A 20768-nucleotide genomic window follows, 5' to 3' on the forward strand; every position below is an offset into this window, starting at 1 on the left:
AAACCATTTCCCTTTAATGAGTAAAATCAGACGAATTAAAGAACGGCTCATATTTGACGAATTTGGAAATGGGAAAAGGGCCGCAAGATAAGAGGGAGAGGAAAAACGTGTGTTTATGGACATGTCGCAGCAGAGCACCAGAGCGTGTCCACGGTAAGCCTTAGCCTCCTGGGAGAAGAGCTGAATTCAGAATGCTCCTGTAGATAAAAACACTCCGAAAAAACCCACAGCCCTTGACGTGAGGTTCACTTTTCCTGCTTGCATGTGAGAAGAACTGTAGGAATAACACGTTGTATGAAGGGTTCTCACAGTGAAGCTGTAAGGAAAGCCAGTATGGGTAAGGTTTGAGTGTGTGCATGAAAATAAAGAACACACCTCTCGGTAATTTCCCTAAAGGCTAGATCCTGACAGGATCATTATTAATGCTACTAATACTGCTTTTAAATAAATTCTATTCAGGTCTCAACAACAAGGATTTTTTTTTTTCTTAACTGTTCCCACCAAACTAATATATATATATATATATATATATATATATAATAAATCATCCAACATTAACTCATCTATTTATTTAGAAATTATACAGATATAATATAACACATTTTTAAAACCTTTACATTAACCTTAACATTTTGTAAAACTGTCAACTTTTAACTCACACTTAAAGTTCTTATTGTTGAGTCCTGATATCACTTATTAACATTCAGGATGTTCAGCCTACAGCTACTTTTCCAAACCCCATGTTCCCATGTGAATCTGCCTTAATACTAAAACCTAAATCCTGGGTTTAAAAAAAAAAAAAAAAAACTCAAGGTGAGCTGTCTTTAAACGCTAAAAAGTACAGTACCGCTGAGACACCTTACTGAACAGCACAACACAATAGCTTTTGTTCTGGTTGGTACTGTATAATATAAACCCTTGCTTGAATCCTGTGAGGAGGCCCCATTTCCCATTACTATCTTTTGCAAAGCGTACTTCTGGAATGGAGAATCGATATTTCTCTTGCTCAGCCCAGGCTGTCCATGCTTCAGTGTGTGCTATGATGGAGTGGAGGGCCGAGAGGAATTCAGAACATTACACAAATCCAGCTCTATCTTTTTCCCATGAGGCTGCAGCTCGTCGCGTGTCGTCAACCACAGTGAAAATCGTGGCCGCTAACAGCCAGAGAGCAACGTGTGTCCACCCTAACAGCGAGTGCAGTACCCTCCGGGCCAGAAGAAATGATTGGTGTTTGTGTGGGTGCATGTCTGTTTGTGCATGCCGAGGTGTGCAAGTTTAAGCCTGCTGGGACTGGGAGGTTTTAGACATGCTATATGTAAGCGGACATGTTAAATGGCATTCATCTTAGTGAGAGTTTTGAGAGTTCAGCAGAGGAACTTTTTTAGCTTTAAACAACCGATGTTCAAATTTACTTACTGTGAACTAGCTTGAACTTGCGAACAGCAGAGGTGGTACTTTATTAGTGGAGCAAGACTGTATAATATTAAGCTGTGCAACCGAGGGAGGAAAGTGTAGTGGCTTCTGGGGAAATGTAAATGAAACGTACTGGGCAGAACAATGGCTTGTCAGTACTCCTGACACGTGTAACGCTCTAGTGGGGAGTCTATAGTATGCAGATGTAGGACTATTGTGTATCAGTACTGTGGCAGGGACTGTGCACTCTCTGGTAGGGAAAGTCTACAGCGTGCTCATCTGGGAGTGAGCGCTTGGCCGCAGACTCTGGCCGTTGAAGGTTCTACATCCTTCTCTTCAACACAAAGTGTTTAAAGTGTTTAATATCTGTGAGAGAGAAAGTGTGTCTAATGTACACTTATCTATACTCTGGGAACAAAAACATATAATATAATATAATATAATATAATATAATATAATATAATATAATATAATATAATATAATATAATATAATATAATATAATATAATATAATATAATATAATATAATATAATTAGTGCTGGGCAACGATTAATCGTGATTAATCGCATCCAAAATAAAAGTTTGTGTTTACATAATATATGTGTGTGTACTGTGTATAATTATTTTGTATATACTGTATATAAATACACACACATGCATGTATAAATGTAGGAAATATTTGCATGTATATACTGTATATATTTATACATAATTTATATTATATATAAATATAAATATTTTATATATAAATAACACTTTTTTTATTAAATATATACATGCATATGTGTGTATTTATATATACAAAATAATTATATCGCAATTAATCGTTGCCCGGCACTAAATATAATATAATATATAATATAATATAATATGTCTATAGTGTGAATATAATTCATATAATAAGTCCCCATAGCCAAGTTATTGTGTGGGTGTTACCTGAATATTAAAAGGGAGATATTGGCAAAAATTTATCTGAATAGTAAAACTCAAATTTATTAACAGTCAATAGATAGATCAAGAACAAATTGAAAACAATTGAAAACAAATTATTCCATGCTATGTATGTGCGTAGTTAGCCGTTAAGGTGAGCACTCCAATTGGTTGATGTACCTAGATTGACAGTGAGTCGGACACGTCCTCCGTCCAGCTCCAGCCTCAGAGTGTCAGCTGAGTTTCGGGAAGTGGTTGCCATGAGAACACCATAGGCACGCTGGGAACGGAAGCGCAGCGACACGTCTTCTGCCTCAGTGTGCATCACTACTGGCAACTGGATCTTCATGAACTTACTGCCATCATAACTGAGGATGGTGGCATCTGAGAGAGAGAAGAGAAGAGAAGAGAGAATTTAGGAAACACTAAAAAAAGGAGAGTGCTGGGCAGTGACAGCAGCTCGTGGCTGATCATAAACCCCAGTGTTGATGGCGACAGATGAATGACTGCTTACTAAAATGTTTTACAGCCAGACACTGAAATTCTCTACAGCATTTCACAGCAGTAGCCCACAACTGCTCAGTCTAACCAGAAGATAAATGCCATAAAAAAGACTCATTATACACCACATTTTATTTCTTTGTTATATTGCAAAGCAGTGTTTATGAAGAGACCACATAATGTATTCCTGCTGAGGGGCTTTTGAAGCGCCGTTTGCCGCCGTCAATTGCTTTAATCTGGTTATAAGTATCTCAATTATTTTATAGAGCAATTCAATTTGGTGAGCCGAATCTCTAGACAACTAATTTTGCAATGGGAGATAGTCGAGGTCTCAGAGTGTCTCAGAGCATAATCTCACCAGCTGCTCAATCAGAGATATACAGTCCAGAAAGAGAAGAGGAGACACACATGCCAACCGAAAGAGATCTGCAACCACTCCGCACGTTTTCTGCATAAAAACTGGTTCTGGGCTGGTATCAATTGGAAACAAAAATAGATTCACAAAACTCCTCCCATACACCCAATTATTTTGTTGGTTTGTTTGTTTGTTTGTTTGTTTTTACACCATGTCAGCTTCAGTTTTTGTGGCAGAAACCAGGTAAAAAATATATTAAAAGGAACAAAAGTAAAAACCATAAGAATATAAGACCACCAAAATATTTAGATTTTTAAAATCGATCTTTGATCAAATAAATAAAATAAAAAAATCTTCAAGGAGTTAAGACATTATAGTCCAATAAAATGTTTAATAAACAGTCCCATTATAACAGTTGCTCCTGATATTTACAAATATAATATCTGTGAATTGATTGCTATGAATTTTGTTTGATAAATAATATGCTTGCATTAGAATCAGCTTGTGATGGCATAAAGACAATGAAATGGATTTGGAATTATTATATAATATTATAGTTTGTGGTCGGTTTGAAAGAAGTCTCTTATGCTTACTCAGGCTGCATTTATTTGATCACAAATACAGTATAACAGCAATATTGAGAAATATTATTACACTTTAAAATAAGTGTTTTCTATTTATCATTTTCTCACCTTGAAGTTGTTCCAAACATATATGATTTTTTTTCTTTTGCTAAACACAGAAGATATTTTAAAAAATATGGGCAACAAAACAGTTGACAGAAGCAACTTGAGGTACTAACTTGTGTCACGTTCAGTTTAGTTTTGTTTATGGACTTTGAGTGTGTTTTCATCTATCACATCCTCTACATACTGCCATCAGGAATGCTCTATTTTTTGTCAGTTTTTGTGCCACTCTCCATTTTCAGTCCTCAGCCAAGCCTGCCACCCAGTCATCATCACCCCCATCAGTCCCTCTGTGTCACCTCAGCATCCTCTCAGTTGCGTGGTTACACCGTGGACCTGCTGGGAGCCTACTCCTCCTGGGTGTGATGAGCCCATGGCTCCGCCTCCAGCCTCGCTGCATTCTGTCCCACCTCGACCCGGCTCCTGGGTCGGAAATCGCCACGCCTCCGCTGCAGACTTGCGGGCCGTCTTCTGCTCTCCGGAACTCCACCCCTTCGACTTCGGCAAGCGCCGTCCTCCCTCAGGCTCCACCTCCACCCTCGGTCACACCAGCTCATCCTCAGCCTTCTGGATCCCCACTTCCATCTCTGGGGGTCGTCACGGAGGCTCCGTCGCAGCCGCCTAGATCATCAGCGTCCCATCACTTCCACGGACTTCAGTCTGCGCGGTGGGCTCCACCTCCCAAGGCTCCTTCGCCATCGGTCGTTCCCCAGATGTCATCACCATCATGGCTCCTCCCGCCATCGACTCCGCCTTGGGCTACCGGAATGGCTGAGCTCTTGGTCGCATCCACCTGGCCACTCCTCCCGTCTTCTCCAACATGGATGCTACCTCCTGCTCCTCCCTGGTCGTCGTCATCCGTCTGTCCGCCTGCTCCTTTCACCAGCCCTTCGCCACGTCCTAAACCTCCGCCATTTCTCCATCTGTCAACAATCTTCTATGGCGCGAGGACGCGCCTTGCCGGGAGGGGCGTTATGGGGCTTCACGTTCAGTTTAGTTTTGTTCATGGACTTTTGAGTTTTCATCTGTCACATGTTTCTTTGTTCAGTTTCCCGCTACTCATCCGTCTCCTTGGTTACCGTCATTATTAGTTCATGTGTGTCAACTGTGTTTAGTACTTATCCTTGTTATGTTCACTACTTAAGTTGTTCCTTCTCCTGCACTCCTTGTCCGGTCACCATAATACCTACACCGTGTTAACGTGAGTTTCCCTGCTTGTTAGATTCTTGAGCGTTACTATTAAAGTGTTGTTTGGATTTCATCTTCATTCTGTTCCTGAGTACACCACAGCGTTACAACTTGAGGGTGAGTAACTGATGACAGAATTTTCATTTTTGGGTGAACTATCCCTTTAATATATCAAAATGTAATTCATTCCTGTGATGGCAAAGTTGAATTTTCAGCAATCATTATTCCAGTCTTCACTGTCACACGATCCTTGATGCTCAAGAAACATTTCTATTTATTATTAATGTTGAAATCTGTTGTGGTGCTTAATATTTTTGTGGAAACCGCAATATTTTTTCCCCAAAAGACAAGCTTTTATTTGAAATAGAAATCTTTTGTAACTTTATAAATGTCTGAAATGACAGGCTATTTACAAATTGTGTCATCTGGTAATTGCTAAGTATTGTGACTAAGTCTTTGTGAAGTAACTTTGAGAAGTTTTCAGAACACTAGCCTCCATTTCAGTGAAAATGGGTACAGGACACTTAAACCACAGAAGTGCTGAGTATGAGAGTTTCCCTTGAAAAATAGAAAGAAAGGTAGCAGAAAAAAAGCCAAAATAGGTCTGATGAGGAACTCAGTACTGTGTATATGCCTAGATAATTTAGCGCGATAATGGAGGCCGGACACATCTGCTTCTGTGCAAAGACCGGCCTCTCAGCCAGAGGACAACATCTGGCATGGAACCAGTACAGACACATCACTCGCTTGTGAGGGAGCTCTGGAGATGATGAGGCTGCAGGCTATCACCAATTAGGCTGCCCTTTTCCTCACACACCCACAGACACACACTCTTCCTGCAATGTTGATGCCTGTCTTGTCTCAGCATCCTCTGTTTCTGTTACACCATTGCCGAGCCCGAGAACACAACAGAGCGAGCTAGCGGAAAACAAGACGAAGACAGGAACACAAGTACGGCAGCATGCATACTAATCAGCACAGTGATGTGATGTACATTCAACCCCCAAGGAAAAGAGAGTGCGTGAGAATGTAGCCATTTAAAAAAAGGTACCGTAGTCATGTTGCATGAGTATTGTCTCAACTCTTGCAAAACATTGATTTACCTAACAAGCCCCAGCATACAACAGCTTGTCATTGTAACTAAACTCAATTTATGAGGCCTGTAGGAATGTGTAATGCTATCTTTTAGTGCCACAGCAGAGATCAATACATTATGAAGCTCAGTAATGGTGCATGTGAGCGTATACAGCGTATTGCCATTCATTTAATTCTATCCCATCTTAAAATAACATTAAAATAGAGCATGTATTTCTAACAGGCAAAATGCCGTCTTTAGTTTAAAAACAGGAAAAAGGTAGTGCCGTAAATAGCCAAATAAATGAAATCCAATCAAATTACCTCATCTTTTGTGGTCAAAACTGACTGCATCCACACAAGCAGCGTGGTTGTCTGCAGAATATGCTGTCTTAGCAAATCGCGCTCCATTACTGTCGTGTAATTTGCCTTTAAAAGTGAGGTTTAAGCACTTGCATGAAGAACAAATATAGACACAGACTGTGCACTGAGATTGATTTAAGACTCAAACTCTCTTTGATGCAGATACATATCCTGTGTGAGTTCTTGTTTTTAATGTTGATAATATATTAAACGAGCGGGAATGCAATTTTTCCTGAATATGCACACGATTGCAAAATGTGACATGGATTTTATATAACAGTTCAACAAACAAAAGGATAATCTTTAGTGACGTAGCTTACAGTTTAAACAAAGTATTGGCAACATTGTTTGCAACGAAATAATAGTTCCAACGAAAGCCACAGCAGAACTGTTGTGCGTAACCAAGTAAAACACATCGGTGAAGCTGTATTATTGGTATCCGTTGAGACACTCTAGAAGGTGATGCTAACCTGAACCTCCATGTTTCACAATCAAACTTCATTCATCTTGGCTCCATTCAAGTATTTAACCTCAACTTTTCATCGTCCAATCGGTTTCCAAAATGAAGTCATACATTACAGAAGTTCAATCTATGAAAGAGAAGGGTTACAAATACAGTATCATGTAGACTTTAACAACCACAAAGCAGGTGCCCACCTGATCCGAGCAGGAGCTCCCACTGTCCCACTTTAACCCTAAAGCCCAATTTTTAGCCCTCCCCACCGAGACCCGCTCCAGAGAGGAGGCTGACTCAAAACAATGACAGCTTGACAAACGAGCCCCCGTCTCGTCTCCAGTGCAGTAGTCTCACGCCAGGGGAGAGGATAATGAAAAGAGAGGTATGGCCAGTGGTTCAGAAAGACCCTCATTGCCTCCTCAAACAGTCACACAGCGGGAGAGCGCAGCAGTATGGCATCCGTAGCGCTCGACAGCCCACACATCACATCCAATCTGGACAAGATGGGAGCGACGCTCTCTGTGCCTTGCAGAAGTCTGCAGAGGTTTCAAATGAAGAAACATGCTAGGAAAACAGCATGGAGATGGAACAGAGGGAGGACGGGAAATGACAGAATTGAAGGTGTGATCGACAGAGCTCAGCTGTCCACATATTTCGACACTATAAAAGGGTGCTTCTTCAACTGTAGGCACTTTTGGACCCGGTGGGCTTAAAATAACTCTCTTAAAACACACTTCGACTAGTTTAATATATCTACTAACGATACCCAACTCGTGCATGAAATGAAAAGTGTGCAATTTTCTGAAACATCATGAGTATTTCCATTCATAATGTCACTTCCAACTTCCACCACATAAAAAATTATATACTGTGTGTAATAGCATTATGATAGAAATGATGGTCATGGACATGACATTTGTAACATTTTTGGAATAAAATTTAATAATTATTTGGAATTATTTGGAATAAAATGTCCAAAAAGTCAATTTAACTCATAAAATGTTATAAATCCTCAATACACATAATTAATATATCAGCACAATAAAAATGTTCTCTCCACAATAGATATTTACCTTGATTGCTTTATGCGTCATATTTCATATCTGACGTAATGACCAATTTGATAACCAAGAACACAAAGTTCTGAGAAAAAAAAAAAATATATATATATATATATAAAAAATTATAAATAATGTCTATATATATATATATATATATATATATATATATAGTCACAACAGGACAGACACAATTTGAGTAAAAATATTTATATAAATTTACACACAATAAACATTATAATTGTTAATAATTATTTAACTCCTTGTTTAGATCATAATAGTTTTTCATATTTATGTTTGGAAGTCAATGTAAAATGACAAAATCTATACATAAGGCATTTGAAAAGTAGCAAAAAATAACTGATATAGGAATGGATTTAATGTAACCCTCATATAACAAAAAGGGGAAAAAAACAGAAATTCTTAGTATTATACTGCCCATTGCTTTAGAACGGCTTTATCTTTTCGAGTGACACAGATCTCTCAATTAAGGGAAATCTTGTCGCAACAAGCGTTGACCAGTCACGAAAGCTCCTCAAACTGCCGCTCTCCTGGTCTGTAATGAGAGAGACGGAACTGGAGGGCCGCAGGTAGAAAGGAGTGTACATGGCTGGTCACTCTCTCCATCTGCCCCTCCATCTGTTGCTACTTTCATTTAGTGCTCGGTGCTGTCCAACTCCTCTGATATGCAGGATCAGCCCAACACATGCAAATGGAGACACTGTTATGCAGGAATAAATACCTCATCCGTCTCTGTCTTTCCCGTTCCATCAGGCTACCACATAATCTCACATGAAGCACTTTTTACTCTGTCAGACAAACATGAATAAATAAGTAAAAATAAATAAATAAATAAATCAAATAAAACAGGGCTGTCAATTCATTAACAATTTAATTGAATAAATTACATGATGTGCCAATCAATTAACCGGCCTAATCATAATTCATCACATACTAGTGTGTACTAGTGTTTAGTATCATTGATATACTAGTATAGTTTTGTTAATATTTTAAATTGGATTTTAGTTGTATATTTACTGTTTTATATATATATATATATATATATATATATATATATATATATATATACATATATTTGATTTTATTTCAGTTAATGTTTATGTTTTAAAATGTTTTGGTTACACTTTTTTTTCGATAGTCCACTTCAGTCATTCTACTATATGTAACTTTGCAACTATGTCAACTAACTACTAATACTCTAATGACTGGTAGTTGACATGTAGTTGCAGCACTGTAAAAAAAAAAATATGATCTATAAGTTATAACAACATGCTGTTTATCAAAATAAGTTAAGCAATTTTCAACTTTTTTATAAGTTATACAAGATTCAACTCATTTTTTAAAGTCAGTTTATTGCAATTTAAGTTTAAATGACTTAAACATTCAAGTTGATTGTACTTTTTTTTATGGTGAAATTTACTTTATGGTTTTGGTAGTTTTAGTTACAATAACCTGTCACATACAGCGATATTTACAGAAGAAAAAGAAAAATGTAAACAAATATATTACTGTGAACATTTTATTTTTAGAATAAAACTGTGACTTGCTAAGGCTAATTTCTAGCATTTTAATTGGAGATGCAATAAGCGCTATTTAGCTTTTTTTTTCCTTCCATTTGAAGCATGCTCTACAATAGTTTGTCAACTTACAGCCCTTTCACTAATTCATTTTTAGCCTTTTTGTCATTTTATTCATAGTGATCGCAGAAAAATAACTGGAAATGGTGCAGTCAAGGGAGAACAGGATTGGGAAATGACACAAGCCAGACTCAAACTTGCACCACCACCTGCATGAGTGATTGGCATGTCAAAGTGCATTTGATCATGCAAAAGGCCTAATCTGCCATAATCTGAATACACACTCCTAGCCTGACGTCGTCATACTCAGATTCTAGTCAGAATATGAGTCTGATACTGCTCCATTGGGCTGTGATTAAGGGGCGTGTTTCAACCGAACCAGGAAAGAAAATGCCTCTGCACTCAATTGGATAGACCTACAACCAATCAGAGCAACGGAGTAAGTGACGTATGTTTTTCATTCATGTTTCCGATCGACAAATACCTTGATAGCGGTTCTCTGTTCCTCTTTTTAAATGAATGCACTGTCGATATCTTCTATAACAGACGCGATGGTGGAATCTACACATCTCAATTCTCCAGCGGCAGTCATCTTTGTTGTAAACGAATTCAACCCATGCGCTCTTTGGTGACGTGGATGATTACATTACTGTTGATCATCTGTCCATCATCGTATAAAGCCCGCCCTGACAATTTGATTGGTCTGAACAGCTCTGGTTCGAGCATAGGATCAAGTCCAGACCGAACTTCCCGACCTCAAATGTTGTGGGCGGGGCTAAGTTCGGCTGGCATCCAGGCTAACACACTCCCTGAATTGCGCTGTTCTTTGAGTTTAGCTCGCTAGATGACATCCGGAGAGTCAGCAATCACATGGTGCAGCCGCAGGCCCTCCCCGCCAGAATACTGCAGTGCACAGGAGCTATAGTTGCCACAGGGATTAGGGAAATGTATGTTCAACAATCATGATAAACAGGATGAGTTGGCTCAGAGGCATCATACATTATTCAGGTTTGCTTGTGGTGAGTTCCTGCATGCCGATAGAACCTTCACCGTAAATGCATGTTACAATTTTTCTGCACGCAACACGACACCTCATGAAGTCTAAAGGCGCGCAGCGGCCAGGGCAATGAAACAAATACCGACTTGGGAATCAACATGAACGACCTGCCAACCGTGCAATCAAGCAGGTGTGGCTGAGGGAAATAAAAGTGAAGTCTATAAAGGTTCGGCTGTTTGATCCCGCTTGTAGCACATCCTATCGCCTCTCTAAACAAAACGAGTGCTGTAGGGTAAAAACTCTGTTTGCGGAACTATCAGGTACTGAGGGATGAGCAGAGGTTACGCGCTAAGTTTAGTCACTGTAAGTGCCCATTAGGGCCCTTGGAGTGATAGAAAGTGATAGAAAAGGAAATTAGGGCAGATGTTATTCTGGGGCGTTTGTTTTTCTTTGATGCTTTGTTCAAGTCAAGTACTGAGAGCAGCTGGATGGTTATGGATTTATGCACTGAGTTTATTTCACCCCACACAGCTGAGCAGGGCCAACTGTGAACATAACCAGACTCTACGGGAACTTCTTTTTTTTTGCATAATTTTGTTGTTGTTGTTGTTCACCCTAACTCACCCTGTCTCCATCTGCCTATAAGTGTACACAGTTTTTGTCGTTTCATATTCATTAATTTTGTCAGTTTTACATTGACTGAGCTAACCGAATTATAATATAATAATTTGAAATTAAATATAATTAAGTATAATTGAACGGTTTTGCATGATGACATCACTGTTTTCTTCAGAGCAGCTTTACAGATCAGCTGAACTAATTCCACTATTGATGAACACAGATATTGAACCGAAATGAATCAACACTGAACTGATTTCAACTGGATAACTTTAGTATCGTCTTTTTAGAGCTGCTTTACAACAGAATTTAATACTGTTTGCATCATTGAATCATTACTGAACAATATCACTGTAAAGCTGCTTTGAAAAAAACTGTATTGTATAAAGCACTATTTAAATAAAGGTGACTTGATATAAAAATCATTTTAAAAATCAATTAATTTTAGTAGACTTCATAAAAAAATAAAAATAAATTGTCATGTCATATTCATTATTTTTTCCATTTTACTCTAAAACATACAGTAAATAGTAGAATTATCATATAATAATTTTAAATTAAATCTACTTATCTAATAAAATAACATTGATTTATTTTAGTAGACCACAAGATAAACAAAAATTCCTTTCAATTTAAATTTTTACTATTATTCCTTTAATTATTCCATTTTACTCAGACTAAAATATACAGTATATAATATAATTATCTTAGAATAATTTGAAATGAAACATAATTATATATATAAAAAAAAAAAATGTAATTAGTTTTAGCAGACCACACTAACAAAATTTTGTACATTTTGAAGAAAGTATAAACATTATCAAATCATATAAAACATAAGCGAAAACTGGAAAAAAAAGCATTAGAATGAGTATTCTAGAGTATTATAAAGTATTAGCTACCTTTCATAAGCTGAACAGTGAACTCTTCATGCTTTAGAGACTTTAAGTCATTTTCCACATTTTAGAAATTGTTCAGGATATTGCTTAAGCGTAGCATGTTGTTATGGCAAAGACGAGTAACACATTCTGACCAGCACTGAAGATCATCTGCATTCGCTTCACTACCCGTGCAGTTGTTATAGTATCTTGTGTATATACTGGACATATTTGTGCACCGGTGTTCAGCTCTTTCAGTAGAAGCAGATCAATCCCAACATGCTGTAATTAGATCATTTCAATCAATTCTTTCTGCATTGATTTTGTTCTACAACCATTTTACTTTATTAGGTTATCTTTGCCTCATCATATTTTAAGCATGTTTCAGTTAAAATAGCTTAATTATTGTCAGCAAGCATCTTTGTCATTTCCATTATAAATTTTGCTGACAAGATTAACACTGTCGCCTGTCTTTCTCTCTCTCTGCCTCTTTCTCTGTGTCTCTTTCTCATCTTTCCTCCATTTTAGCATTGCACAAATAGCTGTTTTCTGTGACTGGAATCTTATAAATGTGCATCTGGAGGAAGCCGGCAACACCCTATAAAACTGCACCAGACTGCACCATTCTCTTTCTGACGGCTATTTGTGGTGAAATTTGCTTGGGTGATGACAAAGCAGGCCGTCTTTAATGGGTTAATTGACTGAATCACTTCCATAATTCCTGCTCAGAGCTTCAACAATGCGCATATAATTGATTGTTATTTTCCCACAGTAGCGGCTTTGCTGCAGGGTGATATCAGCGTCCAGACAACAGCAACAAGCTTAAGAGAGATGCTCTTCCATTAAAGAATTAGACACTATAGCTTAAAGCACTTCACGGAGGCCTGCCTGAATATGAGGAGGCATCTATGAGGGGTGGAAATGCATAACTGGATGTGGACTTAAAGCTCTCGCTGACTCCCTTTTTAACAGGCAGGGGGTGAACGCTGGTCGCTTTGTTCATCTGGAAAAACAACAGAATTAAAATTCTGCTAGGGATGGAGACAAAAGGCAAAAACATAATCCATGCTTGAGTGGCTCTCTCTGAAGATGACATAGACTGAAGAGAAACACAATTACCACGGTAACAGTAACGTCAGCTCAGCTGCACTGTCAAGGATGAGCTGACAAAGAGAGATATTTTTTCTATGCTAAGGCCGAGGCAACAAAGCGGTCAATGTCGCCCTCTCCTACGCAACATAATGGACAGAATATCTCTGAATCAGTACCACGTCTTTACACATCACGGGAGAAAGAATAAGTGTACAGATCTTTCATAGAAGCAGGGATGCTTTGTGACACCTTGTCCTATTCGGTCCTTGCTGAAAACGAAACAACGCACTAAGCAACAAAATCGCAGCTAATGAGAATATATGTAATGTCTGTCCCCAAAAAGTGATATTTAAGCCACACTTCAAAACGTATGAATGTCTTATATTTAAAAACAAAATATCAAACCAAATGGCATTTATTTGATAGAAATATAGTGCACTTTTAAAGCAAATATTTAAAAAAAGAAACATGTTTATTAGGTTTTCAAAAGAAATCAAGAAATAGAAATTAAATCACTCCAAATCAACCACAAATTAATCAGAAAAACTCTATCAGAATTTGTTTGCGGATCACACTTTTTATCTAGGTTTATTTGATATAATACAATGAGATTCATACATTTTAAGTGTGGCTAAGGTGGCCAAATATGGTCAAATATTTTGGGGGGGCCATAGAGTGGTGGAGGGATGATGTCAAACCCAGGAAGACTAATTCGCCACTGGTTCCCTCAAGATTTTAGTATGGGGTTTTATAATGGGGGTTTTCAATTTATGAGTAAAATAAAGCCTGTGGTGAACATAACTTGACGATACTTTGATGTTTTGTTCTACAATGTAAATTGCACACATTCACACCCTAAACGGTCTTATCTAGTTACTTATTATAAACATACAGTACGTTTAAAAAAATAAAATAAACATAATTGCTTCAAAATAAACATTTTTGGTATGGGTGTGTGTAATTTATGTTATACCATGGTCTGGGTGAATACTCGATTCTGATTGGCTGCAGGGTGTCCATTAAAAAGTGATAGAGGACACCTAGTAAATAAACCATCAGGCGTAACCAGGGAAACCAAGTTATTGTTTATAAAAACTTTAGATTTCGATTGTAAAACTAATTAAAATATAAACTAATGTTTTAAAAATGTGTTATTTGGCAAGTGACCATGGTATAAGTGGGTTAATGCCCTTCGAGGTGTCCATTGTCAGGTATTAATGGACTCTGCTGCGCGTTGGACGGTTCACGCCTCGCCGTCGTCCATTAATACCTGACAATGGACACCTCGTCGGGCATTAACCCTTACTTATAGAACAAAACGTCAAAGTATAGTCAAGTTATGTTTACCACAGGCTTTCATAAATTGAAAAACCCCATTATTAAACCCCATAATCTCGAGGGAACTAGGGGCGAATTAGTCTTCCGGGTTTTGACGTCATCCCTGCACCACTCTATTATGTGAGGCTGGATTTTAGACCAATAAGATTTCACTGTGGACGGGACTACCCAGCACAATACAGCAAAAATAGAAGCCAAGCCTACATCAAAACTGTTGACAGTCATGACTATCATGGAAAAGATTTTCAAGTGACACAATGCAAGACCAAACTCTAGACTCCACATGCAAAATACTGGTACTCACCTCTCTCACAGGAGCGACCTAGATAGCCCGTCCCTGAGCAGTCACACACATATCGGTTCCAGCCCTCTCTGCAGGTGCCGCTGTTAAGGCAGGGGTTGCTTAGACACTGTTTGGGAGGTTCCTTAGAGCAGGATGGCTTCACCCCGATTGCCCTCTGGGCCTCCGCTATCCGCCGGATGTCCTTGCTCTGGCCGTCCATGAACAGATCTCGTACGCAGCCCACATAACCGTAGTTAAGGAGAGCGGTCCACACCTCTGTGGGGAAGATCAGACCGGCGCGGTCCTCTGGCAGGCCGCCCAGGTAGAGTATGTCATCCAAATCCAGGATCTCACTCTCACCGGGAGCGTTGTAGGGAGTACGGATCGAGTTGACGGAAATGGTGCCTGTCACAAAACCACAAGGAGCAAATTTAATTTCGTTAACTTGATGTTTAGATGCCATTTCAGCAACTTCTAAAAAGTTTGATTCAGTTTTAATGAGAAATTATATATGCAAATTATGGACTATGCAAATTAAACTCTTTAAGGCTATTGAAATTATCCTTCATTCTTTCCTCTGTAAATAAAAGCCCCTTTGCTTTCAGAGCACACAATGTAGATGAAACTCTCTCGTTTTCAGTCTCCTCAAAGTAAATCTGAAATGATGTATCTACTGTATATTCATACTTAAGCTTGGAAGTGTGAAGGATGATTCCAGAGCAACACTTTGTCACCATTTGTCAGAACAGCGCCTTTAGCATTGATTTGTCATTTTTGCATTTGTAGGTATGTGTCGAGTATAAAATCGCTCTGCGGATGATCAAATCAGCTTGATGTAGATGTCAATAGCAAAAGTATGAGTTATGAACAAGATTGGTGCTAAAAAAAAAAGGAAGCCTGGGACAAAATGTGGGCCCTTGTCACAATGATAAGTCTTTTGCATAATTTCTTGTTAAGGTAGATGCACTTATTTCATGTATTCAATTTACTGGAATAGATAGATCATTTACATAAAATTCTAAATAATTGTATATTACTCCCATTTGATGTATAATATAATATAATGATGTATAATATAATATAATGATGTATAATATAATATAATGATGTATAATATAATATAATATAATATAATATAATATAATATAATATAATATAATATAATATAATATAATATAATATAATATAATATAATATAATATAATATAGGGAATCAGTAAGTAATAAAGCTCTCTGAACAGTACAGAACTTTTACTGGATGTATATAGTAATAATTTACATTTTACATACTGTTGGAAATGGGGATTAAATCCATTTGTGCGAGTATGACATCACTTTGTAGGCTAAAACGCAGAAGCGAGTTAGCATTTTAGAACTTCCGGTTCCATCGTCCTGAAGTCAATGGGGTTTTTGAATGGGGTTTAGGTTAAATGGCTGAAATAAGGTCTGTGGTGAACACAAGCTCAAGTGTGTTAATGAGCCCCTCTTAATAAGAATTTACAAGCTGAAGTGTGGTAAAATACATGAAGACTGTTTTTTTATAGGCTTTATAGACAGACACATTGGGAGTGACTCTTAAAGGACCAGCATCACATCCTCTCATACCACTGCTTGAAGAATTCATCTTCCAGAATCTGGCAGTACGTTTTAGGAGTTCATTTTTAGTCCATCTCCTACCCTGAAGTCCGTTTTGCAGAGATGGACTAAAAATGAACTCCCAAAACTTACTGTTCCCAACCTTTCTGCTAAGAAATTAATTGTAAGCATCCCGACTGCTTTATTTCACACTCTCTATTCAGGCAAACGTTTAATGTTCTGTGTAAAAAGTTCACGCATCAAAGTCTTATTTAAAGAGTCCAGTAGTTCCACTCATCGTTTATTTTCAGTTTTTGGAAATACCTTAAATGTTGCCTTTTCGCTAGACTTAAAAGGTACGCGCTTGTTTTTATATGAGATTTAAAAATGGCGCCACCGGAAATGCTTCAGGACCAGACATGCACAGTAGCATTCCAACGAGTTTGTTATTGTTTACGCCCTTGAAATGGTCTATACAAAGACAAAGATTCAATAAGCAGTCTCCATAGCAACAGCAGACAATGTACCAGATTCACCGGATAGTCATCACTATCAAAAGGGCATAACAGAATTAACGCTCAGCCCTATTCATATCTAATTGATTGGTTGTGACTGATTCAGTTCTAACAAATTATTTGTGAATCCTTTCAAAGCATGTTTCTATCCGCCCTCCTGTTTTATGGTTTATGTCTAAACGCCGCTTTTACAACAGTGGTTAATATAAAGAGCGAAAACACAGTGATCTCGGGTGCGGCGAGCCTTTCATTCACTCTCATAATGTTAAAACACTTTCACGAGTTCTATAATCACCCTCATTGTTTTCCTGGCGACTCCTACAAACAGGCATTTATACGTAGGCTGCAATTCAGAATTTTCCTTCTCATTTTCCACCACTGTGCACTGCCATTATTCACGCCTTGAAGGCAGTTACAAAAGAAAAGCCATTACTGGCAAGATAGGAGAGAACAGGCAGGGATTAACGCAAAGCGCTGGCCACTGCTGAATCCTGTTTATTAGTGTCCAACACTCAGTCCAAACTCAATAAAAAGCAGCTTAGAATTAAAGATGCCGCCCTTTCAGTGCCAAAACCTTCTTTCTTTAGTGACAAAAATGCAGCTTCTGTTATATAGGCATAATTTGTGAGACTATAATCGAGGGGTCAGCTGGAGGTGGTACTGTATGCATACAACATGTTAAAGGGACATTTTACCCAAAAAATAACCTTATCCTCATGTCATCCCAAACCTGTATTACTTTTTTTTTTCACTCATGTTTTATGGGGAATTTCCATAGACGTAATGATTTTTTTTACTGTACAAACTGTACATTCTATCCCCTAACCCTAAACCTACCCATCACAGAAAACTTTCTGCATTTTTACATTTTCAAAATCACTTAGTATGACTTATAAGCTGTTTTAAGGGCTCTACACGATCCCAGCCGAGGAATAAGGGTCTTATAGGTAAGACTACGTAATGTGTGGCGAATCGCAGTGCTAGCGCAAGACGAGCATTTGTGGTTAAAAAGTATATAAATGTTTATTTATTTTTTAGAAAATGACAGATCGTTTTGCTAGATAAGACCCTTATTCCTCGGCTGGGATCGTGTAGAGCCCTTTGAAGCTGCATTGAAACTGCAATTTGGACTTTCAAACTGTTGTACCCCATTAAAGTCCACTATATGGAGAAAAATCCAGGAATGTTTTCCTCAAAAACCTTCATTTCTTTTCGACTGAAGAAAGACATGAACATCTTGGTTGACGTGGGGGTGAGTAAATTATCAGGAAATTTTAATTCTGAAGTGAACTCATCCTTTAAGTCAGTCTGCACATGCTAACTTGGACTTTAAATTCCTCAAGAAATCTAAACAAACATTGGCTGAAAATGTATGGATTTTCATTATAAATCATCTGTGAATAGATCACAGAAACAAAGCAGGGGCTTCAGTGAGTATGTGCATATAAATGTGCGCCAAGCTCCAATAAAGGATGTATTTGTTCTCAGATCTGTGATTTATTTTCATCATTAATGGTTATTGTGGGAATTGAATGAATGGCTGCTGTAACGTTCTGCTATGCTTTCCGGTCTGTGATGTAGAGCTCTGGGCCTGAGCTTAGAATTGCGTCACATACCTCGAGAGGGAGAAAAATTCTCTTCGAGATTAAATGTGATTCCATAGACTGATTACGCCCTCTTGTATCTGACTCATTATTCACAGGCACACCCAAAGAAAAGGGAGAAATATTAAACGGCTAGACATGGTGGCACAGTAAATTATAATTATGCTCCATGTAACTCATTCTCTGCCAAGTGTTTCAACGAATATGGAAAAATAGTGCTTTCTGTTCTATTCCGCTTGATACATCACTGCAGAGATGCCACTTGTAACATGCTAACAGTGTTGGTAAATAAGAATTTCATTTTCCTCTAAGCCTGTAATAAGTCTGTATGGATTTGATGAGGCATAGCGGCACTATTTCTCCTCCTCTTGCACTCACACCCCTCCCCCCGCCCCACACACACACACATTATCTTGTCCTGTGTTGCGCACTTGGCGAATGTACCCCTAAACAGCAGCCAAACATCTCCCCCGGGTCATCAGTAATGAGCATTCTCCATCATCTCGACTTCCATTCACTCTGCTCAGTGATTACATAGCACGGCCTAATGCTGGGCCCGGCATTACTTTTTGTACACACGCACAAATACACACACACACACACACACACACACATTAGTGGAGTAGAGTGGATTTCTGAAAAAAAGGAAGCAAAGTCCCATTTGTTTTTTTAGTCCAATGTAAATTCATGTTCTAGTTTCATTTGATGTTTACGTGGTTTTTGCTTGAAATGTTATGGAATGGCATTTACCTTACATTACCAACAAACAATAAATTCTATAATTGTTTGTATGCATTATATTAGCATACTATTTATTAGTGACATGCTTGAAGTCAAATATCTTATTCAGCAGTACAAAAGCATATATACGTATATATTTGTTAGACTGAACTAAAATTACAATGCATTGGTAAGTAACATTGAACTAAGACTATATCGTACATATTTCCACATTTTGCTATATATCAATGTTTTAAAACTTCCAGGCAATATCATATTTAGCATTATTCTTCATAAGGGTTGTTTGAAAAAAAAATGAATAAATAATTTATAATACAAGGCATATGTGACCCTGGACCACAAAACCAGTCACATGGGTCCATTTTTTTAAAATTGAGTTGTATACGTCATCTGAAAGCTGAATAAAAGCTTTCCATTGATGCATGGTTTGTTAGGATAGGACAATATTTGGCTGAGATACAACTGTTTGAAAATCTGGAATCTGAGGGTGCAAAAAAAAACTGAAACATTGAGAAAACCGCCTTTAAAATTGTCCATTTATGTTCGCGATTTTGATTTCACATTAATGCTGCTCTTATCAATTCTCTCTTCATCAAAAAATCCTGAAAAAAAATGATCACACTTTCCACAAAAATATAGCAGTGCAACTGTTCTCAACATTGATAATAATAATTAAGCACCAAATCACCATATTAGAATGATTTGTGAAAAATGATGTGACACTGAAGACAGAAGATTATGACACTGAAAATCCAGCTTTGTTTTCACTGGAATAAATATCATACACAAAATATATTAAAATTAATTGAAATCATAATCATATATCACAATATTACTGTATTTACTGTAGTTTTGATTAAATTAATGAAGCCTTGGTGAGCATAAGAACTGATAACATGTGTCAAAAACACTATTCAAACATTAGTGTATAAATTAAATAGAGCTGTCTAAAAATAAGCTCTGCATTTAGTTTTGACACAATTCTGGTTTCAGTCCCGCCCCTACATCCAAATATTTGAATAAAGATACAATAATGTGTTATCGCAACAGATACAGAAAGAAATCATGAATTCAATGCACACCCATACTATTTATTTACTTTTTAAAAAACCAAATCACATTACAATCTCATCAAGTTTATGATTTAAAAAAATTTTATATTACTTCAAAAATTAATTCATGTAGCTTGTTACTGGTAACTGATGTTTAGCAATTATTAAGCTATTATTACTAATAGTCACCTTTTTGGACCATTAGTCAACAAATCCTCTGTAAACACTGCAGGTCTCATGTCTGGGAAAGGCACGGATGTGCAGCTTTCATTTAACTAAGCTGAATGGTCACTAAAACCACACTCATAGATCATCACTTCCAGTTCATTTCAATTCAAAAGTGACCGAAAGTGGTGATTTCTGAGTGGGTGTGTTTCCTTTGTACTCAGCCTGTCCATTTCCACCATTCTGACCCATTCATTCAGGCCAATTTGTGGCCTGGCTGACTGCT

General features: G+C 37.7%; 1 protein-coding gene across 23 annotated transcripts in view; it reads right to left on the reverse strand.

Annotated features, from left to right (window-relative positions):
• nrxn1a (neurexin 1a) overlaps positions 1–20768 on the reverse strand; it is a 177403-nt gene that overhangs the window by 80572 nt on the left and 76063 nt on the right. For all 23 annotated transcript variants that reach the window (XM_084135474.1, XM_084135465.1, XM_084135466.1 and 20 more), the window contains 2 exons: positions 14852–15235; positions 2525–2728 (listed from right to left, as the gene is read on the reverse strand). In XM_084135474.1, coding sequence (XP_083991600.1) covers positions 2525–2728; positions 14852–15235 — 588 coding nt within the window. The remainder of the gene's footprint in view (positions 1–2524; positions 2729–14851; positions 15236–20768) is intronic.

This window comes from Abramis brama (genome assembly GCF_963993115.1).
Source record: "Abramis brama genome assembly, chromosome: 14".
NCBI lineage: Eukaryota > Metazoa > Chordata > Actinopteri > Cypriniformes > Leuciscidae > Abramis > Abramis brama.